General features: G+C 37.9%; 5 protein-coding genes and 1 long non-coding RNA gene across 7 annotated transcripts; 2 read left to right on the forward strand and 4 right to left on the reverse strand.

Annotated features, from left to right (window-relative positions):
- The first annotated feature begins 978 nt into the window (after nt 1-978).
- On the forward strand, nt 979-3005 carry LOC106318102 (probable inactive receptor-like protein kinase At3g56050). The gene is made up of 5 exons (XM_013755953.1): nt 979-1353; nt 1434-1880; nt 1955-2145; nt 2208-2340; nt 2412-3005. Exons 1-5 carry the CDS (start codon nt 1269-1271, stop codon nt 2978-2980), a joined length of 1425 nt encoding a protein of 474 aa, XP_013611407.1. The 5' UTR covers nt 979-1268; the 3' UTR covers nt 2981-3005.
- On the reverse strand, nt 2762-7355 carry LOC106318101 (ETO1-like protein 2). 2 transcript variants are annotated; one of them, XM_013755952.1, is made up of 6 exons: nt 5237-7355; nt 4344-4635; nt 3957-4266; nt 3672-3866; nt 3605-3614; nt 2762-3010 (listed from the first exon to the last, which is right to left on the reverse strand). In XM_013755952.1, exons 1-6 carry the CDS (start codon nt 7156-7158, stop codon nt 2977-2979), a joined length of 2763 nt encoding a protein of 920 aa, XP_013611406.1. In that variant the 5' UTR covers nt 7159-7355; the 3' UTR covers nt 2762-2976. The 2 variants fall into 2 exon arrangements, with proteins under 2 accessions (XP_013611406.1, XP_013611405.1); XM_013755951.1 differs by having other exon boundaries at nt 3605-3866.
- A 2736-nt stretch (nt 7356-10091) lies between these two features.
- Nucleotides 10092-11203, reverse strand: LOC106316529. The gene is made up of 2 exons (XR_001264851.1): nt 10563-11203; nt 10092-10299 (listed from the first exon to the last, which is right to left on the reverse strand). It is a non-coding gene; the product is annotated as an uncharacterized LOC106316529 (long non-coding RNA).
- Nucleotides 11204-11517: 314 nt separating this feature from the next.
- LOC106313208 (probable phytol kinase 2, chloroplastic) lies at nt 11518-13445 on the forward strand. Its single transcript, XM_013750964.1, has 5 exons — nt 11518-11856; nt 12388-12455; nt 12542-12673; nt 12814-12929; nt 13008-13445. The coding sequence occupies exons 1-5, from the start codon at nt 11560-11562 to the stop codon at nt 13301-13303; spliced, it is 909 nt and encodes a 302-aa protein (XP_013606418.1). The 5' UTR covers nt 11518-11559; the 3' UTR covers nt 13304-13445.
- Nucleotides 13435-14123, reverse strand: LOC106313209. Its single transcript, XM_013750965.1, has one exon. The coding sequence runs from the start codon at nt 13789-13791 to the stop codon at nt 13516-13518; it is 276 nt and encodes a 91-aa protein (XP_013606419.1). The 5' UTR covers nt 13792-14123; the 3' UTR covers nt 13435-13515.
- A 3657-nt stretch (nt 14124-17780) lies between these two features.
- On the reverse strand, nt 17781-21410 carry LOC106315038 (RING-H2 finger protein ATL63). Its single transcript, XM_013752813.1, has 2 exons — nt 21356-21410; nt 17781-18945 (listed from the first exon to the last, which is right to left on the reverse strand). The coding sequence occupies exons 1-2, from the start codon at nt 21408-21410 to the stop codon at nt 17924-17926; spliced, it is 1077 nt and encodes a 358-aa protein (XP_013608267.1). The 3' UTR covers nt 17781-17923.
- Between the last annotated feature and the right edge of the window lie 1689 nt (nt 21411-23099).

Below are 23099 nucleotides of genomic sequence, written 5' to 3' on the forward strand. Positions count from 1 at the left end.
TCATATAAACTCCACTCAACAAGTTTTTATATTTAGTTATATCTTTATTAGCCAGTCCGTTTACGTTTCCAAATAGTACTTAAACTATTCGTTTACACAAGAAATATCACACATTGCATTTTTCAATAAATAATATTTCCTCACATACATTATAGAATTCTTAATGGTAACTAAATATCTGACTCTCAAAAGTGTTGCAACAGTTCTAATAATAACTTTCTCATTTTAAATAAATTGCAACATCATCAAGCGACTAATACAAAATCACCACACCATTGTAAACTACTACAAATGGAATTATCTTTTATCATAAGTAATATTTTTGGATCAAAGCTCTAAGTGCTAACTTAAAATTAGTTTTTAAACAAGAAGATAAACACTGTTCGACATAATAAAATAGTTTTTATTATAACTTCCCGCCCTACGGGCGGGCCGACCTTAGTATATGAATATATTTAGGTTAATTTGTTAAGTTAATAAAAAAAATTTGTCAGCTTTAACTTAATAATTAAATGGTCGATTTTTGTATAATAAATTTTTACAATGATTCTATTTTAATAGCGTAAATAATTAAGAGCTAAACGAATTATGATATTGATAAGAGGATTCGTACATATATATAAAAAGTAACTTACATGAGGTAGTGTTGGGAATGGTTTTGCATTTTAGTAAAAAAAGAAAATGCAACAATGAGAACAAAATTATATTTGTTTAGAGTTTTATCTCTATCGGGATAGAATGTCGGATCATGAAACTAATATATGCATTGGATATGAGTCTTTTTGCGTCAGCCGATATGTAATACTTATGGCTCTTAACGTTTACTTCCTAACATGCTTCTTCTATCTCTGATCTACATAACGAGCATACCAGTTACATACTATGGATTTTAGCCAGAAAGAAGGCTCTGATAGAAAGGGGTCAAGATCACACTAGTATCCATACTTAAAATATACCGCAGTACAAGTCATACCACAAAACCCTCAACTTGATTAGCCACCACAACGAGATTTAACAAGAAGAGACTGTTAGATCCAGTAAAAGGAAACCTACATACATTCACGAAATAGACCAATTAGAGGTAAAGGACATAACCATACAAGTCAACAAGTTTCATGATTGGAGTAATAAGCAATTTATTTAAATTAAAAAAAAGGTTGAAAGAGTAGCAACCGTTGATTAGTCTTCCTTTGTCCCTGAGAGACGACTTCAATCTTCAACTGCTCCTCTTGTTCCTTCTTCTTTCAGGAAGAAAGGGCACAGAAGCTATGGAATCTCCTATGAGATTCAATCTCCGAACAGCATTCTCCATCATCTTCCTCACCTTTCTTCCTCTGAATCTCAAAACTCAAGGTAACTTTCTTCCATTCTTATCTCTGTCTCTCTCTACAATCTTTTGTATTATGACAGTTTATTTCCTGAAAAACCTGCAGAAGTCTTTGATCCTTCTCAAGATCACTCACTGATCCAATCCGAAGCTTCTTGGAACCGTCGCAGCCTGGCAGAGACACCACCTCTTCCGGGCAAAGATCCTGCTGTGGGTGCCTCCCCTCCATCTCCTGATCAAGCATTTGAAGGCTCCACAAAACCACCTCCAGCACCAGAAACTCAAACACCACCAGGAGGAGATGGAACCCCAAGCCCTCCTCCTAGTAGTGTCAGGACAGCACAAACCCCAAACCCACCTTCTGATCCTCCACAACTTCTGTCTCCACCTCCAAGGACTAAAAAGACTATTAATATTTCTATGATCGTGGGCATAGTCGTTGGCGTGTTCACAGTCTCGGTGGCATTAATCATCTTCTTTCTTATCCACACCCGAAAAATTCCAATCAAGCCTTGGACCAGCAGTGGCCAGCTTCAAAATCCTCTTATCACAGGCAACACACGCTCTTTAGTCTTCACTCTCTATCCTTCTTCTCTTCTCTGATGCTATAGTTTTGCACTGTGGCAGATGTTCCGAGGCAGCAGCTATCAGAGCTACAAGCAGCATGTGAAGACTTCAGTAACATCATTGGCTCTTTCTCAGACGGTACCATCTATAAAGGGACTTTATCCACTGGTGCTGAAATCGCTGTTGTCTCCATTGCGGCTGGTTCTCGTGCAAACTGGTCTACCGATATGGAAATACAGCTGCTACAAAAGGTATCAAAAACCTGGTAATGTGCTTGTTTTCAACAGAAAATGATTCTTCTCTGTCTGTGCAGATTCGTAAGTTAGCAAAAGTAGATCACAAGAACTTTCTGAATGTGATTGGGTATTGCCATGAGAACGAGCCCTTCCACAGAATGCTTGTTTTCGAATACGCTCCTAATGGATCACTCTCCGAGCATCTGCACTGTGAGTACTCTATTTTTTAAACTTAACACAATCTGATCTGTAAGCGGTTGAACTGATCTTTTTCATGGAAGCTCAACACACGGAGCACTTGGACTGGCCTACAAGACTCAGAATCTTCATGGGAATAGCTTACTGTCTAGAGCACATGCACAATCTCAACCCACCCATCTTGCACACCAACTTGGACTCCTCTTGTATCTACTTAACCGAAGACAACGCCGCCAAAGTCTCAGACTTCTCCGTCCTCAACTTCATCTCCCCCTCCAAAGAATCCTCCTCGAGCAAGAACCTTTTAGAACACTCAACGCTTGATCCACAAACCAACGTCTTAAACTTTGGCGCCGTTTTGTTTGAAATCATCAGCGGGAGGCTCCCAGACCCTGATCCTTTGTTTCTTGAACCCAAGCCGGCGAGAGAACTTGTAGACCCGACCCTGAAAACGTTTCAGGAGGATGTTGCTGAGAGGTTGTTGGGAGTGGTTAGGCAGTGTATGAATCCATACTCAGCTCAAAGGCCAACAATGAGAAAGGTTGCGGTGAAGTTGAGAGAGATCACCGGAATAGAAGCTGATGCAGCACTGCCTAGGCTATCTCCACGGTGGTGGACTGAGATGGAGATCATAACCACAGATGGAAACTAAAGACAAAGGAGCCTGCCCTTTAGGTGTCCCCTGTAGATACACAAATGTCACTGTGAAAAGATGCTAATATTTTTCATCTGCATTAAAAGACTAAATACTGTATATATATATATCTACGAAAAGTTGCATATGCATAGAAACGTATGGTAAGATCAATAATGGCAGTTACTTTACAGTAGGCCTGCAGTTTAGAACCAAAATTTCGGTTAGTTCGGTAATGAGTTCGGTTCTGCAGGTTTATAGAAAATTTTGATTTTTGGTTCGGTTTGGTAATTGATTAGTTGGTTTTTCAAAAAAAAAAATTTGTTAACTAAATTTCAAACTGAACTAACCAAATTAACCAAAATTTTGAACTGAATTAACCGAGAAAACCGAAGTTACCAGAATTTTACCGAATTTAACAAAATATTTAGCCAAAATATAAATAAATCCAAAAACCTCAGTTAGTTTCGGTAAAAAATTTAAAACCGAACTACCCGAATCCCAAACCAAACTTCTTCCCGTTCAATTCGGCTAGATTTTGGTCAAACCGAACTATCCGAACCAGCATGCCTACTTTACAGCATTTTAACGTATAAAGTAGAGAAAAAAAGAGTAAAAGTATCTTGGTGTGGTTGATAATACCTTAGAAACTACTAATCTAAGCCAACAATGGTGTTGTCAATGGATGAAGCTTGATCCTTGGATCTGCTGTATAGATGAAGCGTCTCGGTGTGGTTAGGGTCCAAACAGAGAGCAGCTTCGCAGTCTTGCGCAGCCAATGAAAGCTTCCCCGTAGCCTCGTGGAACGCTGCTCTGAGATGCAGCGTTTGCAGTTCCGGTCTGAAAGCTATAGCCTTAGACAGCTCTTCCACTGCTTCTGTCTCTCTCTGATCATCCATCAGGACTGCAACACAGACAAATCGCTTCTTTTAACTTCTAGAATTCAACAGATTGTATACGATGTTAAACAGGCAAAGGGAAGAGTTTAGTTTACCAGCAGCTCGGTATCTGTAAGGATAGGTTCGCAGAGGGTCAAGTGTTGTGGCCATGTCGAGATCTTCTTTGGCTTTTTCACGTTCGCAGTACTCAGACCGTTTCTCGTAAGCTGCTGCTTTGCTAAACGCCTTGTTGATCAGCTTTGTCATCTCCTCGCACGCTTCTTTACGTTGATTCTTCAGGAAGTAAACTCTTGCTAGGCCTTGATGAGCACGAATGTGTTTGATCTCTAGAGCGTTCTTGTATGCAGTTTCAGCTTGATCTAGCATCGAACAATCGATGTAGATGCTCCCAAGATTGTTCAGCGCCTGGAAAAAAGCATAACAAAAAAGAACAATGAGAAAACAATATTAAGAGAAATTAAAATAATTGAAATGCTAATAACCTGTCCTTTGCGTAGCCCATCCGAAGGACACTTGAGGGCTTCCTCTAGAACCTGAGCCACACAAGAGCTCTCGTCCGGGTCGAGATTCTTCTCAGCTAGAACATATGCTTTGAGGAAAAATGCTTCAAAGGAGCGTTGAATGGAGATTGCCTTCTCCGCTTTAGCAAGAGCTTCGTCTACATAGCTCATGTCGTATAAAAGCCAACCTTCGTACACCAACCTCTCCGCCTCAGAAGCAGCCAAGTTCCATGCCATTCTCAAGCACCTCATCGCAGCTCCTTGACAATTCAATCTGTCAAAGATCACAACACAAAGCAGTTTTTCTCAACACCTGAAAAGCTCATAATCACAGTTAGGCCTGGGCGTTTTTACCCAAATCGAAACTTCGAACTTAACCCGAACCGAAACCCCATCTGAACTGTTATACAAAAATATCCTAACCGAACTTACTTCCGGTTTCGGGTACAACCCGAACCAAATCAAAATCTGATCCGAAAATAGTTAAATATACTAACGTTTTATATACATTAAGGTAATTTAGATATTTTAAAGTTTTTTATAGTTTTTATTTGTTATTTTGAATATTTTTAGTTAGTTTAGGTATTTTTTAATAGTTAGATTTTTGAATAATTTATATATTTTGAGTATTTTTGTTAATTTTTAAGTTTTAAAAAAATATTTTTGGCCGATTTCAGACGTTGGTTATAATCTGATCCAAACCGAATCCGGAAAGAACCAAACCCGATCTAAAAACTAGTAAAATCCGAATGAGATTCATGAACATAGTACCAAAAAATCCTAATCAACCGGACCGAATCCAACAGCGCGAACGCCCAAGCCTAAGCACAGCTTGTCTGAGAAACAAAAAAAAAGGAAAGAAAGAATCTTCTTACCTTAAGAGAAGAAGAGATTGTCTAAACCTCAGAAAGTTCTTGCTGGGATCATTCTGAAGCATCTGATGAACAACACCCAACGAACCAACATCATCCACAGCTGACCATCTATCGTAAAGCTTCACCCAACAATCTACTTCACTACACTGCGCGGTCAAAGCCTCCACCAAATCACCTCTCATCCTCCCACCAAACACAACATACTTGGGCTCCAAAGTCAGCACCGCTCTTATATCTCTCAAACAACTCTCTTTGTCACCAACGGCTAAAAACAGCCAAGCCCTCAGCTCGAGACAGTCTGGAGTAAGCTTGAACTGAATCAATCTATCAACCTCCTCGAACGCTTCTTTAACCTGCTTCCGTTCGAACTTCATCACAGCCCTATACTTGTAAGGAAACGTCAGCGTAGGGTCAAGCTCAGTGGCGGTTGCTAGATCTTTAAGCTTCTCATCGTCTCCGACGTTGTAGAGAGACCTCTCCTGGTACATCCATCCACGCGGCTTGTGCTTAGAGATGAGGTAGTTCATGAGCTTGAACGCTGAGTGACTCTTCCCTTGTTTATACTCAGTTCTTGCTACCCCAGCTAACGAGTAGACATGCCCTAAGCTTGAAGCTAATCTGAAATGAAACTGAGCTGCTTTGTAATCCTTCCTCTCGAACAGAACACACCCCATCTGATGCAAGGCCACAGCCTTCTGCCAGTTCGCGCGAGCAAACTCACGAGTTCTCTCCAGCAACACCAGCATAGCCTCCGTGGGGAGCCTCTCTTCCATCCCTACTTGACTGAGGAAGTAGTACAGCGTGAACAAACACTCCGAACCGAGGAAACTTAACCCTTCTTTCGCCTCGGAGCTGCAGAAGAGTCTCATCACTTTGGAGCTGTGGAGAGACTGAGGAAGCTCTCTCAGAAACACCTGCAAGCAAGCTGATAAGAGCAGCTCCGCGCGCTCCTCCAGCGCGTAGTCTACAAAGGTTAACGCTTTGTCAAGGTCAGTGATAGATGAAGCCAAACGAGACTCGCAAGCAGACTTGAGGTCGTCGCAGCAGAACTTGGTGGCTAGTCCAAGAAGCTCAAAGACCGTTTCGACACGGAACAGATCAACTCTTTTGAGTCTACTGTATATGTTCAACGCCACCATTGCCTCAACTGAGATGCCGTTCTCCGAGAAATCGATCTCAGAAGCTCTTGACTCCACGAAAGAACCGTACAGCATAGCCTCAAAGGGCCGTGAAAGGGATGCTATTCGTGACCTAACACACTTAGCCTTCTCTAAACCCACACAGAAGGTGAAATCACTCTCCTCGTCTAGACCAGAAAACTCATCTGCTCTAGAGACTTTAATCTCCTCTTCCTCACAACATTTACAATGCTCGTTGACTAGATTCAAATCACAACCACGACTCAAACTACTCTTGGGACATTCAATAGCAAACCCATTACAATCCATAGACTCAACTCCCACAAGCTCGTGCTCTCTCCTCTCGAATCTCAACCAAGCGGATAAAACAACCTTACAAGGGACATCAACGGCGTGCCTCCTGGCGTTGAGCAAACACCTGCGCAGGAGCTTGGCGTCGCCGAGGCTGCGGAGGACAGTGTACTGCTCGAGGTAGAGCATCGAGGTCTCGGACTCGGAGCTCGACTCGATTCTTCTGTAGAGATTCGATAAGGACTCGACCAAGTCGATGGGTTTGAGGTTAGAGTCCAGAGGAGGCTCGAGGAGGTCTGTGGTGGGGAAGCCGTGAGGGAGAAGCGAGCGAGAGAAGGATTTGGAGGTTGATTTGGGGTGGCGTAGGAAGTTCATCCGAGGGCTGCTGCTGCTGCTGCTGCCATTGGTGCTTGTGGAAGGAGAGTCTTGTGATGAAGTGAAGGCGTGGATTTGAGTGCTCTTGAACCTCTCGAATAGCTTTAGATTCCGCATTCTTGAAATCGGAAGAGAGATTGGAGAGAAAAGAAGAGAGGCTTACAAAGAAGTAAGTGGAAGTGGAGAGAGGGAGGCTCTGTACACGATGAGGAGTGTGATTCGTTTAAAAACAAAAAGGTCAAAACTTTAATGGAGAGAAAAAGAGAAATAGCATCGATTCTTTAAAAAAAGGCAGAACAGGTTGCGAACTTCACTGACTAGTTTGGTAGTGGTTCCTAATGGGTGCGCTACGAACCAGACCACTTACCTTTTATATTTGCAAAAATAATAATTAAACACTATAGTTTAAGGAGATTGTAATAAGATGGTTGGTTTGTTTTAGTTATTGATTAAAGAACAAAATAAGCATCTCTTGAAAATTCAACGCCAGGGTTCATTCATTTGATGCCAAATTTGGTTGGTTAGCTAGTTATGTGGTCCTTATCGGTTATCTTCTATATTCGTATAATATCAGTTCAACCCAGTTTGAATAATCAACGAGACGATTGGTTAGGTTAGATTACTTGTGGTTTAAATGGCAAGCAAATAAAGTGGTCTTGGTCTCTTGATGATGTACTTAACCCACACATAACACGATCTAGAAAAAGTAAATTAATTTTTTTTTTAAATATATCCTTACTTGATCAGTGCTGCTAATCATTTGTTAATATGGGTTTTACTCAGTAAACTGAGTGTGTTTGTTTGTGTTTAGAAAATAAAATTACTATTTCATAAATACTTTCTGAAGTTTTATAGTTTTAGCTTTGTTACACTTTTAGTCTCTAACATGGATTTGGACCAACAAATCCCATCAACCAATTATAAAACATTATAACTAAAATAAAGTAGGAAAAACTACAAAACCAATTCTGATGCTATTTGCTCGCACACCTGGAAAACACATGCAAGTGTACTTTCAAAAGATAATACATGAATAGCAAAATAATTGAAGGATTTTTTTCTTGTCAACAGCTTAATAATTGAGGATTAGTTTGGCATTATTTGAGAAATATTAATAAAAACTGGTATCAGCCACACACATATAATATATTTAGATAAAAATAATATATAGTTTTCTTAGAATAGTTGTAAAAATGAATAATGAACAAGGCAAGGCAAGAAGAGTTGTGTGGTCATGTGTCTCGGCAACCCATGTGAGGGGAATCTGAATCACTTTTCTATGCTTTTTCAAAATATATGCGTATTTGAAAGGATGATAACGAATCGTGTCATAGCTGAATTATTAATTCTGATTTTTTTTTCTTGAACATTTGCACCCAAAAAAGATCCTGAAAAATGATTTGAATGAAAAAGATTCATGAAGGTTTGATTTTTCTGACTCTTTCTACTAAACAGGCTGACTTATTTAGCAAATATTAAGCCCAAAATAGGCTCATTGTAACACATTTTGTGGTGGTCAGTCAGACAAGCAGGTATAAACTCGATGAAGCAAAAAGACTGATGTTCTTTTTCCGTACAGACATTCTCACGCGATTTGTTACTTTAAGCCGGACCGTAATCATAATGGTCTAATAAAACAAAGCCCACTAACACATGGGCTTAAGGAAAGCTGGCTGGTTTACAAAAGAAATCGGGACCTTTATGGAAAGATTAGGATTTTACGAAGGAAGATGAGATTTTATTCAAACTGAACAGATTCATCCATTACCAGAAGAACGAAGAAGATATCTCAGGTTCACTGAATTACCATTTTGTTTTCTTCCCATAAAAAATGGGAATTTTGGGAAAAAATAACAAGTAAACTAAACTATTGTCCCCTTAGTATAAAATCAAATTTTGTCACTTTTAGATTTTCATTACTCTTTTTGTAAATAAAAATTCATACCAATATATTTACAATACAAAAAAAATAAGAAAAATATAAAACACGAAATAGTCAAGCATGTGTGTATATGAAAAATATTTTTGGATTAAAAAAATATTTAGAATAGTAAGTTCAAAAATGAACTAAAGATGTTAGTATATCAAATCTATCATCTACGACGAGTTAGAATATGCAGTCTACCTAAAACACAATGATCTACCTAAGATAGAATACACAATACACCGAAAACATGTCGAACTACTAAAGCAGAATATAAAATATACCAAATATATTTCTATCTACTAAACCAGAATAACCAATCTTCCATTCCTTCAATGTTCTGTAAGTCGAGAAGAACATAAGGCCTAATTAACAAACATATATCTACATTTCTAGAACATCAATTCTTCCATAGGACCTTTCATCTTCTTATGTAGTATACAATATCTACGGTTTCAGCTACTTCCTAACTATGGTAGAACAAGAGTTCTACTAGATTTGTAACAATTATCCAAAAATCTAGCTAAAAATGGTTAGAAAATATTTTGGTAATCTTTTAATTATTTATTGCTTTCCTTTTATAATTTATGAAAAAAGTTAAAAAAACTGACCAAAACCGTCTTCTTCCTTGATATATTAGGAACAACTTTTAGAAAAATAACATAGTGTCATGGTCTAGTGGGAACAAAGGGGAGTTTTAGTGTCCATGTCCTAAGTTCGATTCTAAGAAAGACCTAACTTCCTTTGGCCATGTAGCTGTGTACATAAGCGTTTTGATGCTTAACGAGAATCTCTTTCACTTATAAAATTTCATTTATAACAACAAGGATCAAAGACTATATAAAGAGCATATTAGTTATCCACAAATAAAAACAAGTATGAAGCATGATACAGCCTCTTAGAGTGTGGTCTACAATACGGTCGGTGAGAGTTTTTGGCAATGATTTCATGTACTTTATGTTCATGGTTTTCAAGTCATTTTTAGCTGTTAAGTCGATGTGGAGCATTTTTGTGTCAAGTGAACATATAATGGTGTGGAGATATGCAAGAACGAGGCTAAGAAATGTTGGACAAGAGAGGGAAGCAGAGATGTACAAAACATAGAAGATTCATAACCGAAGAGTAGTTTTTTAATGATGGATCAGCAAAAATTACTTCACTTCAAATGTTACATTTTCTTTTGATCTGCTTACAGAAGATACACAAATAAGATCCAATCAAAAGGACAAAAAAATCAAGAGCCTATACTTTCTCCACTGCTTGTTCACCATAGGGAAAGTTCTCCTACAATTCGAACATCGTGTTTCATCACAATGTTCCAAGCTTTCCATCACCTATTAGAGAATAGAATAAATTAACAAAACTAATAGACTTGATGAAACAACATGCAATATGTATAAGCCAAGCACATGGTGAATTAAACCAACTTTGTAAAAGTAGTACAATTCAAATGCAAGGACATTTCCCGGTCTAATCAACTACAAGTTTCAACTAGAATAAGAGTCTTCCGCTAAAAACAACAATGAATCAAACACACATAACAAAACGTGCACAATTTTATAGTTTCAATGAGAGAGTAAGAGTTTCTGAAACATACCAGAACTCCAGCTTGTAATAGGATAAGGAATAAGAATGGAGTTATTCTCCTATGACCCATACCAGTCCCAACTAGTACTCCAGCTTTAAGCTTATCAATCTACAACAACACCCAAGACAAATACTGTGTTAAACCCATCAGAGAGAAATCAAGTTCATGTTTAAAGATTAAACCTTTAAACTAGATAGTCTTCCAAAAAAAATTGAAACCATAAACATGAATCGATTTGTATTTTAACAATTCAAATATCTTCCTAGTACATGCAAATAAACAAATTATGAACAAAAAAAAAAAAATCTAAAGGGGATTTCAAAACCCTAAACTCCAAGTTTTGGGAACCAAGATGAATTAAGAGCAAACGAAGAACAATGTGATGCTAATCGTCCTTTATCAACCGGCGACAAGAAGCTTGTCCGAGCTTGAACAACTCCAATTGTAGCCGGCGGAGATTACAAAGTTATTCTAATTGGTGGTGTTTAAAGAGGAGATACGAAAGAAGGAGGATGAAGGAGAGATGTGACGATGAGTTAAAGGTCTCCAACAAACTAAGACATGTCGGAGAAAGAAGGTGTCGACGGCGAAACCTAATCGCTCTTCGATGGAGGGAAAGAAGAGTCGGAGTCGATAGATTCTGATTTTTTATTTCTGATTTTTAACTTCTTATTATTTTACTTCTTAGATAACAAAAGTAAAATTAAAATGTAAATTATATTACTTTTCTTAATAATTGTATTTAGTTATTAATTTGAAAGGACCAAACTGGATTTTCATTATTGTTTATACACAAAGATTTTGGTTTTAATTTTAAAGGAGACAAAAATATAGTTATTTAGTTCCTTTTCCCAAATTTCCCAAAAAATAACACATTGAAAGAACATATGGAAGAAAGAAAATATCCAAGCAACAAGTAGCAAAGTAACAGTACCAATATGATGTCAAAAAATAAAATAAAAAATTTAAAGCAATTATTAAAAAAAAAATTGTTTTAGCAGAGAAAATGGTGGCTACCAAGAGCATCTCCTCCCTTGTCCTTGTGGACTCTTCTTCTTGCTTCTTCTCTCCGATTCCACGATTCCTAACTCTTCGAATCGCGACTACAACTGCCCTTAGATCAGCAGCAACCTTCACGCTCCGCAGGCCTCCTTCTCATAGGAGTCTAACGCCTTCACTCGCCGTCATGTTTCCGGACAATTCGGTACTATCGGATGTCTGCGCCTCCGGGATCACCAGCGTCGTGGCGGTCTCTTGCCTCGGTTTCTGGGGTGAGATTGGCAAGCGCGGCTTCTTTGATCAGGTACCGAACAATAATACAATTTCACATGAAAGCCTGAGTGAGTAGCTGTCTTTGGTGCTTTATCGAGTAATGGCATTTAATGGCCAGAAAAAAAACTATAATGTGAAAGCGAGAGACGCATTTGGGTAGAATAACATTGCTCAACTTGCACTGAAAGAGAAAAGGAAACTAACCCCAAATCTGGTAACTCAGTGTGAAAAAATGTTCTCTGCTGCTCAGAAACCAAATTGAGGTTTGATATTTTTTTGAAACCCGTGCGTATAATCATGAGACTATATCATCATCTTAACTTGAAAATTTAAACACATTCATGAATTTTCTTAGGTTTAACTGTTGTTTGCTTACACTTTTAAGGGATTATTTCGTTGATAAACATGTGGAGCTATAGTTTCTCTGACCTCATTGTGATAAAAAAAAAACACCATTAATTATGTAAGAGCCATAGTTTCTCTGATCGAGTGAGGACTACCAGAATTTTCATGGCTCACTTGAGTGTGTAATTAATTGTTTTAGCTTGCCCTTGTGTTTCAGAAACTTATCAGGAAGCTTGTGCACATCAATATTGGTCTTGTTTTTATGCTTTGTTGGCCACTCTTCAGGTATTATTATTATTATTATGGATTTTAAAGGATCTATTTTGACTAACCATCTTGGCACTATGTAACTTCAATACCAATTGTTTCAGTTCTGGACGCCAAGGAGCGCTTCTGGCTTCTCTTGTACCTGGACTCAATATAGTAAGGATGCTTCTCCTGGGCCTCGGAGTCTACCAAGACGAAGGTACTATCAAGTCTATGAGCAGACACGGTGATCGCAGGTATATAGCTCAATTGCTCAAAAATACCTCTCACATGCTTAGAGTATTAGTCTTTCTCTTAGTCATCTTGGTTCCTGTGTGTAATATCATCACTCGTTGTCACTTCACAAAGTGTCTGTAGTTGCTTTCTTCTTCATCAGGGAACTACTTAAGGGACCGCTTTATTATGCACTCTCAATCACATCCGCCTGTTTCTTCTACTGGAAAACATCCCCCATCTCTATCGCTGTGATATGCAACCTCTGCGCAGGAGATGGTACCTACACTTACCTTTGGTTCTGATTCATTAACATTAGCAACTTTTGTTCTGATTCGCTCACATCATGTTAAAAAGGTATGGCTGACATTGTTGGGAGGCGTCTTGGAACAGAGAAGCTTCCTTACAACAGAAACAAATCATTAGCTGGTAGCATTGGGATGGCAATCGCAGGGTTCTTAGCATCTGTTGGGTATATGTACTACTTTTCTTCATTTGGCTACATGGAGAGTACCGGGTGGGATATGATTCTTCGCTTCTTAGTCATCTCCATAGCATCGGCTCTTATAGAATCACTCCCGATAAGCACCGACATAGATGACAATCTCACCATCCCCTTAACCTCTGCCTTGGTCGGTACTCTACTCTTCTAATACAGAGTCCTCGAGCTTGATTACCTCTATGTAGTAAAAAAAAACTACATCCTTAGTTGCCATAATCTTGTGTATGTACTTGTTAGTGAAAAGACATCATATTGTTGTTGCAGTTGGGTACAATGTTGTAATGTAGTGAAGAGATATAGTGACTACTAACATACGCGCGCTTCTACAAATTTTTGTTACTAGAAGCTCAATACAAGCTTTTGTTATTTCGAAATCGATTGTATGCTTACTACTACAACAGGAACAGGTGATGGCTTAACTCTTCCGCTCCATGAAGCGTCTTCTTCAGACACGTCGGAGTGGTGAGTGTAACGGCGCTTCAGACAAGGAAGCAAGACGAGGAACAAGAGGAAAACAGCGAAGCTTACCACAAGAACCATCATCAAGATCTCACCATGCATCGCGTAGTGTTTGTCTCTTGTGAAGGGGACTCGCTCTCCGTCTTCAGGGCTCAAGGCCTCCACCGTGGAAGCTACCATTACAGGTAATCTCCAAAGTATTCTCAACTCCTTTTGCTCGTGCCTCGCGGTCTTTGAAACCTTGAGTGTATGTATGGGAGTTTCTTGTTCCTCTCTGAATAGATATTAGCCTTGAGAGAATATTATTAATCAAAATGTCACCACAGAAGAAGATAAAGTTTAAATATAATATTCTTGAAGATAATTAGTAGATGGATTTTTGTATCAAGATTTGGTGTAGAAAGTGACGTTCGTGATTGGCGCTACGTCGTTTTACATTGAAAATCCTTGTCGTCTGGCTCCTATCACTATGCTCAGTGACCTTCCAGGAAACTTCCTCAAGAGAGACTCCCGTGTCTTGCATTCTTTGCTTCTTGCTTCTTCTACCATTCTCCAAGTAAAAACAAAATTTAGTTACTATTTTATTTGGTCCATTTGAATGCATAGAACAATAGTCATTGGGCCCAAACACTTCATTTGATTATGTATCCCTAGGTCAAAGGTCTGAGCATAAATAGTTTTATTTCAATATGTAATGTACAAATTCTACAGTTAATCAAGTGGGAGTTAAAAAAAAATAGATTCACCTTGTTGGAAAGTTTAGCAACCTCATCACTGATTCTAACCATTCTTGACTCTTCTTGGTTTCCCATTGTGTGATCACTATTATCGCTACACCTTATCTTTTTCACTGAGAGTGAATAGTTTAGCTTTTTTCTTTGTGAATAATTGGATCGGATAAATGTGAGTTCTAAAAAGATCTGCTGGATCTCTTGGGATAAACTAACACAACCCAAAAGCATGGGAGGTCTTGGTTTCAGGGATATCCAAAGCTTCAACCAAGCCCTGCTAGCCAAAATTGGTTGGAGAATACTAACAAAACCAGACTCCCTTCTTGCTAGAATCCTCCTCGGAAAATACTGCAATAAGACCTCTTTCCTAAAGGTTCAAGCCGCTAGCAACATCTCCCATGGCTGGAGAGGGATCCTTCTGGGCAGAGACCTATTACTAAACCATCTAGGAAAGGCTATTGGAGATGGGGAGTCAACATCTGTGTGGAACGACTCCTGGATAAAACCAGAGGCAAATCTCAAACCATTTGGCCCTCTAACCCTGCAAGATAGAGACCTCATGGTGTTAGATCTTCTCACAATAGAAACCAGAGAATGGAATATAGCAAAAGTGGAAGAACTGTTACCTGAACTCAAAAGCCACATCCTAAGTCTGAGACCAAGCATCCTTGGAGCACGAGACTCCTTCATCTGGCCGCTACAAAATTCAGGGACTTACACAGTCAAAACGGGGTACAATGCGATACAAGCTGCAAAGAATCATTGGACAGACAATGTTGGGGCAAGGGGATCAAACCTTTGGAACAAACTCATTTGGAGCACGTCGTTGTCACCAAAGCTAAAACTCTTCCTCTGGAAAGTTGGGAATAATGCTCTCCCAACGGGAGAAAATCTACAAACTCGAGGAATGCTCTCAAATACCATGTGTACTCGCATCGGAGATTCGGAATCTATTGCTCATATCCTCTTCCACTGCCCTTTCGCGAAGGAAGTCTGGGAGCTTGGACCGTGGGAACATAGCTTAGACACCTCCACATAGAACTCTTTCTTCGAGAAGTTGCAATTCTCCAAGCACCAATCTCCTCTACCCCCGTATGGACTTACGGGTAATGCTTTCCCATGGATCTGCTGGACACTATGGACCTTGAGAAATCAACTCCTGTTTGAAAACCGATCTCAATCAGCAACAGAAGTCTTTTCAAAAGCTCTAGTAAGTCTCAAAGAATGGGAAGCTGCACAACCAACTACGCAGGAATCAAAACAAAAGGACTCACCTCGATGCCATGCATTAACTGAGAATTCGATGGAAATCTCCTGCAATACGGATGCTTCATGGAAGGGAGGGATCCAATCGGCGGGGTTGGCCTGGATCTTCGCTGGCGTCGAAGGAACTGCACAGAGGATCATGCGCTCAAGACTTTGTCTCCTCGCCTTGTATGGCTGAATCCCTAGCCATTCGAGAAGCTCTCCTCCAAGTGGCCTCCTTTAACTACTGTCATATCAGTGTAAAATCAGACTCTCAAGTGCTCGATCGTATTCAACGGAACTCTTTGGAGTTCTCGCCGATATCGATGATTTCGCTTTCTCAGTTTCTTCTCCGTTTCTGTTTTGTCGCTTCAGTTTCATTCTACGGGCCCTTAATGGACTTGCTGATGGGCTTGCAAAGAATTGTCTACCAATCCATTTAATCAGCAATTCACTTTCTGTAACCTAAATCCAGTTTAATCAATTTTATCTTGTTGTTCAAAAGAAAGAAAAATGTTAGAGGTTTCAGGATTATGTCTGAGAAATACGAAAAAAAAAATTGATAGAGTAAGTATTAGGGACAAATGTCTCACATCGGTAGTTGGAAAGGATCTTTAGTAATATATAAGATAGATGGGCCACTCCACTTTTCAACAATTGGTTTTAGGTTGGAAGCCCATCTAGCTTAACATGGTATCAGAGCCCGATCTACGCAGTCCAACCCGATCCACATCGACCTGGCCCAAAGTTGGCCCTCGATCCTTGCCCAAACATTCCGAGATTGGCTCTTAAAGAGCCATCATCTCGAGAGGGCGTATTAGGGACAAAGGTCCCACATCGGTAGTTGGAAGGGATCTTTAGTAATATATAAGATAGATGGGCCACTCCACTTATCACCCATTGGTTTTAGGTTGGAACTCCATCTAGCTTAACAGTAACCAATCAAAAAGTAGAGTTTTAAAACAACCTCTCAGCATATTTTGATGTTGAAGTCATGCTTTGATTAAACACCAAAGTATCTATCATAGGCTATATATCTTTGTGGCCATTACAAAGTTAACGTTTTTCTTAATGCATCACTCGTTTTCTCTAACTCGTAGTTATTGTAATGTATATGAAAATGACTAGTCTTTTATAAGACTGCAGAGAATGGTGTGTCCCGCTGAATATGAAATGATATGGAAGCCAGAGGCCAAGAATAATGGCGAATGGCGAATACAAAAGCATAGTTTAAAGTTTGCAATAAGTAAACACAGCAGTAGATGCTTTGATGCCAAATGTAATGTATGACCGAAATTCTCTATCACATTTCATTGTCGCTTTCTACACTTTTCAATTTATATAATTTTTAAAAATACTTATAGATTTCTTCAATTTTCGCATCGCAGCTATAGGTTTATATATAGATTTTTACATATGATGATATGATCATTAAAATACATGAACTTAGATTTTGCCTTTTTAGTAGGTCTGGACACGGATCGGATATCCGGGTTTTTGAAGGTATTTGTGATTTGCTTCGTATGTCACGGATATCTAATTTTTCGATTTGCTTTATTTCGGAAAAATACGGATATTCGAAAAAACGGATATCCGAAAAATAAATAGATATTTGCAGATATTTACGAATACTTATGGATATCTCATTTGTTTTGATTAATACAAATAATTTTAAAATTTTGATACAAAATTGTTTTTGCATGATATATATGATAAAAAATTAAAAGAAGTAGTGAATCTACATATTTTATAAAAATTTTGAGCTTAGTTAACAATTATAATAACACAAAACTTAAGAAAAAATTTATAATTGTCATAAATGTGTTATTTTCCTTTTATGTAATACTTTTATGTAAGTAATAATATAATTTATCAAATCATATGTTAGAATAATAATTATATAATTTTATACAGCGAAAAATTTAAATATAATCAAGATATACATGTATTTATATATTGCCGGATCGGATCGGATATCCGCTTTCCAAAATTTTATTATTTGTGATTTGTTTCGATTTTAACGGATATTGATTTTTAGTATTTGTTTTGCTTCGAAAGTTTACGGATATCCAGAATTTTTGGATCGGATCGAAACGAATAACGAATCAAATCAAATTTAACGGATACCGGCTCTACTTTTTAGTCGCAGAAATATGGACAAAAGTCATGTCGAGATCGTAATCATTAGCTTCAACCAAAGCTTAATCAGAAATAGATTACCACTTTTGTAATTACATCATCTTCTTTTTACCGCACGTGGCTTTTTTAGTTATTCATATTCCATTTTCAAAATTGTTGACAAGATTTATAAGTATAATGTATTTTTTTATTTAATTTTATGAAGACGAATCTTGCGTCGCCGCTGACTGGAACACCTTGTCACCCTCCGATCTACTTCTACTACTCAGCATCCTCATCAACGAACTCGATGCTGAAGACGTTGATCTCCGATCACCTCTTGATCCTCCGCCCTCATCTAACACTTCAATTCTAACCTCTCCTTCTCCGACGCCGTCATCAACTCCTGTTTTGGCGTTTTCTTCCATCACAGCAAGAGACAGTGATAGTCTCCGATCACCGGCGACGACGTTCTCATCTTCTCCGGTTGGAAACAATTGTAGCTCTAGCCTAACCTCTGTTTCTTCTTCTTCTTCTGCTTCAACTATTCCATCAACGTCGCCGTTAATGGCCGGCTTGAGATTTTCTTGATCGGAGACGGCGAGAACAGGGGATCGACAGAGAGGACAGGTAGAATGAGAAGACAACCACATGTCTATACACTCAACGTGAAACCCATGCCCGCAAAATCTCAACTTTCTTCCAAAGTCTCCCACTTCCCACAAACCAAGACATATCACGCACTCCTCCTCCTCTTCCTCTTCTTCTTCGTCGTCTTCGTAAACAAACAGAGGAATCGAAGAAATGACTGAAGAATCCAAACCTTTGTCATCGCTTGTCGGAGCCGCAGCAGAAGCTTCACCGTCAATACCTCCCAGTGGAACAGGAGGTATGATCCTTGTCGTTGTGACTGTTCTTCTCCGGATTCGTCTTCTTCTCAGCCGGCGTCGAGCGGCGAAGAATTCTTGGTCGGAGTTTGACCAGAAAAAGCGGGCGTAGAATTGGAGAAGCAAGACGAAGAGGACGACTAAGAGGAGGAAGAGGAGAGCAGCTAAGAGGACATTGGAGTTGTAAGAAGATAAGACTTTGAAGAGACTGCTACTCGTAGTCATTGATCCTTCTTCTTCTCCTTCTTCTTCCCTCGTTATCTTTACTTCAACTGAGGGGATCACGTTTTCTTTATTCTTTGGAGGGTTGATTATATATGAGTGTAAAGCGAAAAAAAAAATAGATATAAATGCTATAAAAACATGAGATTTAATAGAAGAAATATGTATTGAGAACATAAAAGAAATTATATTATATTATATCATTTTATTTTATTTATACACAAATCCCACATAATCAGGATATTTTGTCAAGTATATAATATATATATAAATTCTGAAAAAAATATTCAAGGTTTTAAGTTTTTAACCCTATTCTCCAACCAATTGCCTTTCTATTTGTCGTCTTTAAATTCCATTGAAGAACGAAAGAAATCATTGTGAAAAGTTAATTCATATTATATTTGATATGTCATATATGGATTACATGCATAATCTTGGTTGGAATATTTGATGAAATGGTGATGTGTGGAAGTAAGTACATGCAGTGACGGTTGTGGGCCTTTGTCTTTTAGTGTGTTGTGGTTGCAACTAAATAATAGAGTGGAGGAGGTTGCGAGTTTAAAAGATGAGTGGGGTTTGTTTTAATTCGTATTCGCATCTCTATAACTATATATCATGAATCAATCGCTAAATTCTATATGATTTTCTATGTCTATTTTATAATTATACACGAACTTACATTTAGATTCAAGTGTTCAACACATCCATCTATGTCTATTTTATAATTATACACGAAATCTCATGTTGCGATTACATATCTCATATATTGTCATTTAGTTGAAAAATAACTCGCACAATAATTCTTCTAGACATTAGTTTCAACTTTTAAATTCGAATGAATTTTTTACCAAAACAAATTGAATGAATTTTAGAGACTCGTGAACTCTTCTTATAAAGGATTGTTTTAATATCATTTCTCATCACTTTATACTTCCATATTAAAGTAACATCAACATTAAACCCAATGGTAATGGAGGTCACATGAAAGTTAGATTAGAAAAGAAGGTAAGTAGGGAGAGATGGGAAGATTTTACGTGAACATAAAGCAAAAGTAGAAGACGAGGAACGCTATGTAACTACTTCTAGACTCTAGTAAACATCTTTACACGTTTCTGTGTTACCCAATCTTGTACTGTATTTTATTGTTCAATAAAGAAAACCATATAATATGATATGATACCCATATACACCTCCGAAATATAATTTTTTTGTCAAAAAAAAAAAATACATATATATATATATATATATATATATATATATATATTTCTTGCTCTCAGGACTTAACCACGAGGTCGAGGAGCCAAGGAGGATCTTTCACGAAACTTGTTCAAGTCTTTAAAACTGGCTGACTCATCAACGCAACGGAGTTTACCCCAAAAGAAAAGAACAAATTCCCGTATGACTATTTAAGAGATTTCTTTTTGTTTTCATTTCTCAATAGAAATAGAATTATGCTTTCTAATTTCGGTTTATATATTTTTGTAAAATTAAAATGTTTTTACATTATAGAATCAAACTGTTGTTGTTTTGTTTTATGCGTTATGTCACAGTAAATGGTATGTACATAGTACTTGGGTGATAATAATTGTTTTGTCAATAGTTGTAAGAAAATGACAATCCATGAAAATGGCAGTCATGAAAATAATAAGAAAGATATAAATGTAGAGTCTAAGAACTTTATTGACCAAAAGTCACTCTTCTTGCCATAAAATGAGGGTCGAAGTTGCAGTTGCAGTTGCAAACAACACCTACTCCTTATTTTCAGCCTTCCTTTCTCCAGCTTCCATGCATTTCCAGCCTTCTTTTTGACCTATTTCTTCTTTGTCATGTTAGTGGTTAGATATTAATAGTTAGCTATAGACATTCAGTTTGATCCCAAAAAAAAAAAAGCTATAGACATTCAATTTGTTGGTTCGGTTCACAAAATAGATATTCGGTAAATAGATCCGAACCAGAACCATTCCTAATGAAGTACTGAACAAAGAGTTGGGGTAGCCTGGATACCAAGGAGTGGGATATACAACTTCTAAGAGATTTCTTTAACCAAGATGATATCCCTTTGATACTTGGGATGAAACCTTCTCGTTCTCGTGCTCGGGATGGATATTTTTGGAACCATATAAAATCAGGAGTTTATTCACTTAAAACCGGCTATGACCTACTTAGATCGACCAAGTTGAGTCTTTCACAGAAATGGGCTGTAGAACCAAGTTTCACGAGCCTACAGAGCCATGTGTGGGAGATAAAGGCCCCGAGTAAGATGAAACATTTCTTGTGGCAGGCTATCTCGGGCTGTGTGGCGACGGCAGAGAGGCTCATGTATAGACACCTGGGCACTGATAGGAGTTGTCCTAGATGTGTTGGCCCAGTGGAGTCGATTAATCATCTTCTTTTTGAATGCCCACCATCTCTTCAGGTTTGGACTTTATCAGACTATCTGTCCCTTCCGGTTTACTTCCCGAGTACATCTATATATCAAAACATGAACTTCCTGTTTTGGAAGAGAAAAGAGGTGGCTCCTCTGAGACCACAATTCATTACCTTCCCATGGATCTGTTGGTACATTTGGAAGGCGATGAACGACAAACTCTTTCATGGGAAAGACGTATCCCCCATTGACACTCTCCAATGGGAAAGACGTATCCCCCATTGACACTCTCCAACATGCGTCTCTTGAGGCAGAATGTTGGAGGAAGGCTAACGAAAAAGAGGACGCAAATGAGGATCATGATGATCCCCCTACTACAGAGATTGAGACAGTGCCCCCTTGGATACCCCAAATCCCTACTTGTCAAATTGATGCATCATGTATCAATAATGGCAGTGTCAGTGGTTTAGGGTGGAGTCTTAAGGATCAAATGGGCTTAGAATACTTCGGATTACGGGCGTGTAACAGGAGCCTCTCAGCTTTGCATGCTGAGATGGAAGGGTTACTTTGGGCAGCCTCATGTATGAGAGACATAAGGATCACTTCGATACGGTTTGAGACGGACTGCTCGGACTTAGTGGATATGACTACAAACCCGATGGACTGGCCAGCATTCGCGACAGAGATCGAGGTGTTCCAGAGGTTACAAGATGACTTCGATGATGTGAGACTGTCTCATATTCCTCAGAATCGGAATGGCCGGGCAGACAGGTTAGCAAAAGATGTAAAAACCAGAGGTTATATTTTCTCCCTAATAGATCAGACCCGGGCAGATGGAGATGCTCTTCGGAGGATCAGCTCGTTTGTTCTCCACTTGATCTAGCCTAGGTGGGTAGACGACAAAAAAAAAAAATGATCCGAACCGGAACTAGAACCAGTTTTTATAGTTTGGATTAGTTCATCTCATTTTTAGAAGAACAAGGACTCACAATTAAACTAATGATCGATTTTAACTATTTAAGGTGTATGCATTTTCGTAAATATTTTAAAACAATATAATTTTTAATGAGTTATGAATTATCAGGTTTAATTACACCAAAGAAGCTTGATATGCAAACTTTTCTTATGGTTTAGATTATTATAAAATTTCGATTTGGTTTTGGATTGATGAATATCAATTAGATTGGAAATGGTTTTCACCATAAAGAATAATATTAGACTACCATGTACCTAGCATCAAACCTTGAATAGTTTACCTCTGACATCAAACCTTGAATAAACTATATCATACATTCGCTCTTTCTTTACTGCTTGATAGCATACATCCACTTACTTAATGGGAAAACGGCTTATCCATACCCGCACTATAAAACCAGGGAAAATACATATCCAAACAATATTAACGTACCAAAACACTCCTCAACTAAATAAGAATTTGAATTGCATACCTAAACTCATAATAAATAGCTAAAACATGTCTATAGCCGGTTATATGATTATTTGGACTATTATTTTTATTTTTTTTTGTAGTTTAGTCCCTATAATTCTATTTTTTGTTAATATGCCTTAAATAACTTAAATAATCAAATTTATCGTATTTATAATTTTAATTTGATAAGTACAATTTTATCGTTTTTTACCAGATTTTAATTAAATTTAAATAATAAATTTAATTATATATCAGAAATTTAGATAGTTATCATATACAATATATTAATTAATTTAGTTATCAAAGTATGTTATCTACCTTATTAAAACATGAGAATTAATTATAAATAATCTTACTCATATGTAACATTTACAAGAAATACCACTCAATTTATATTTATATAAAATTTTCTTGCCACTAGACAATATTACATTATTTTTCTTTTGCTACAAAACTAGTATGTAATATTAATAATACACAAAAAGTTT

Source organism: Brassica oleracea, chromosome C9, assembly GCF_000695525.1.
Source record: "Brassica oleracea var. oleracea cultivar TO1000 chromosome C9, BOL, whole genome shotgun sequence".
NCBI classification, from domain to species: domain Eukaryota; kingdom Viridiplantae; phylum Streptophyta; class Magnoliopsida; order Brassicales; family Brassicaceae; genus Brassica; species Brassica oleracea.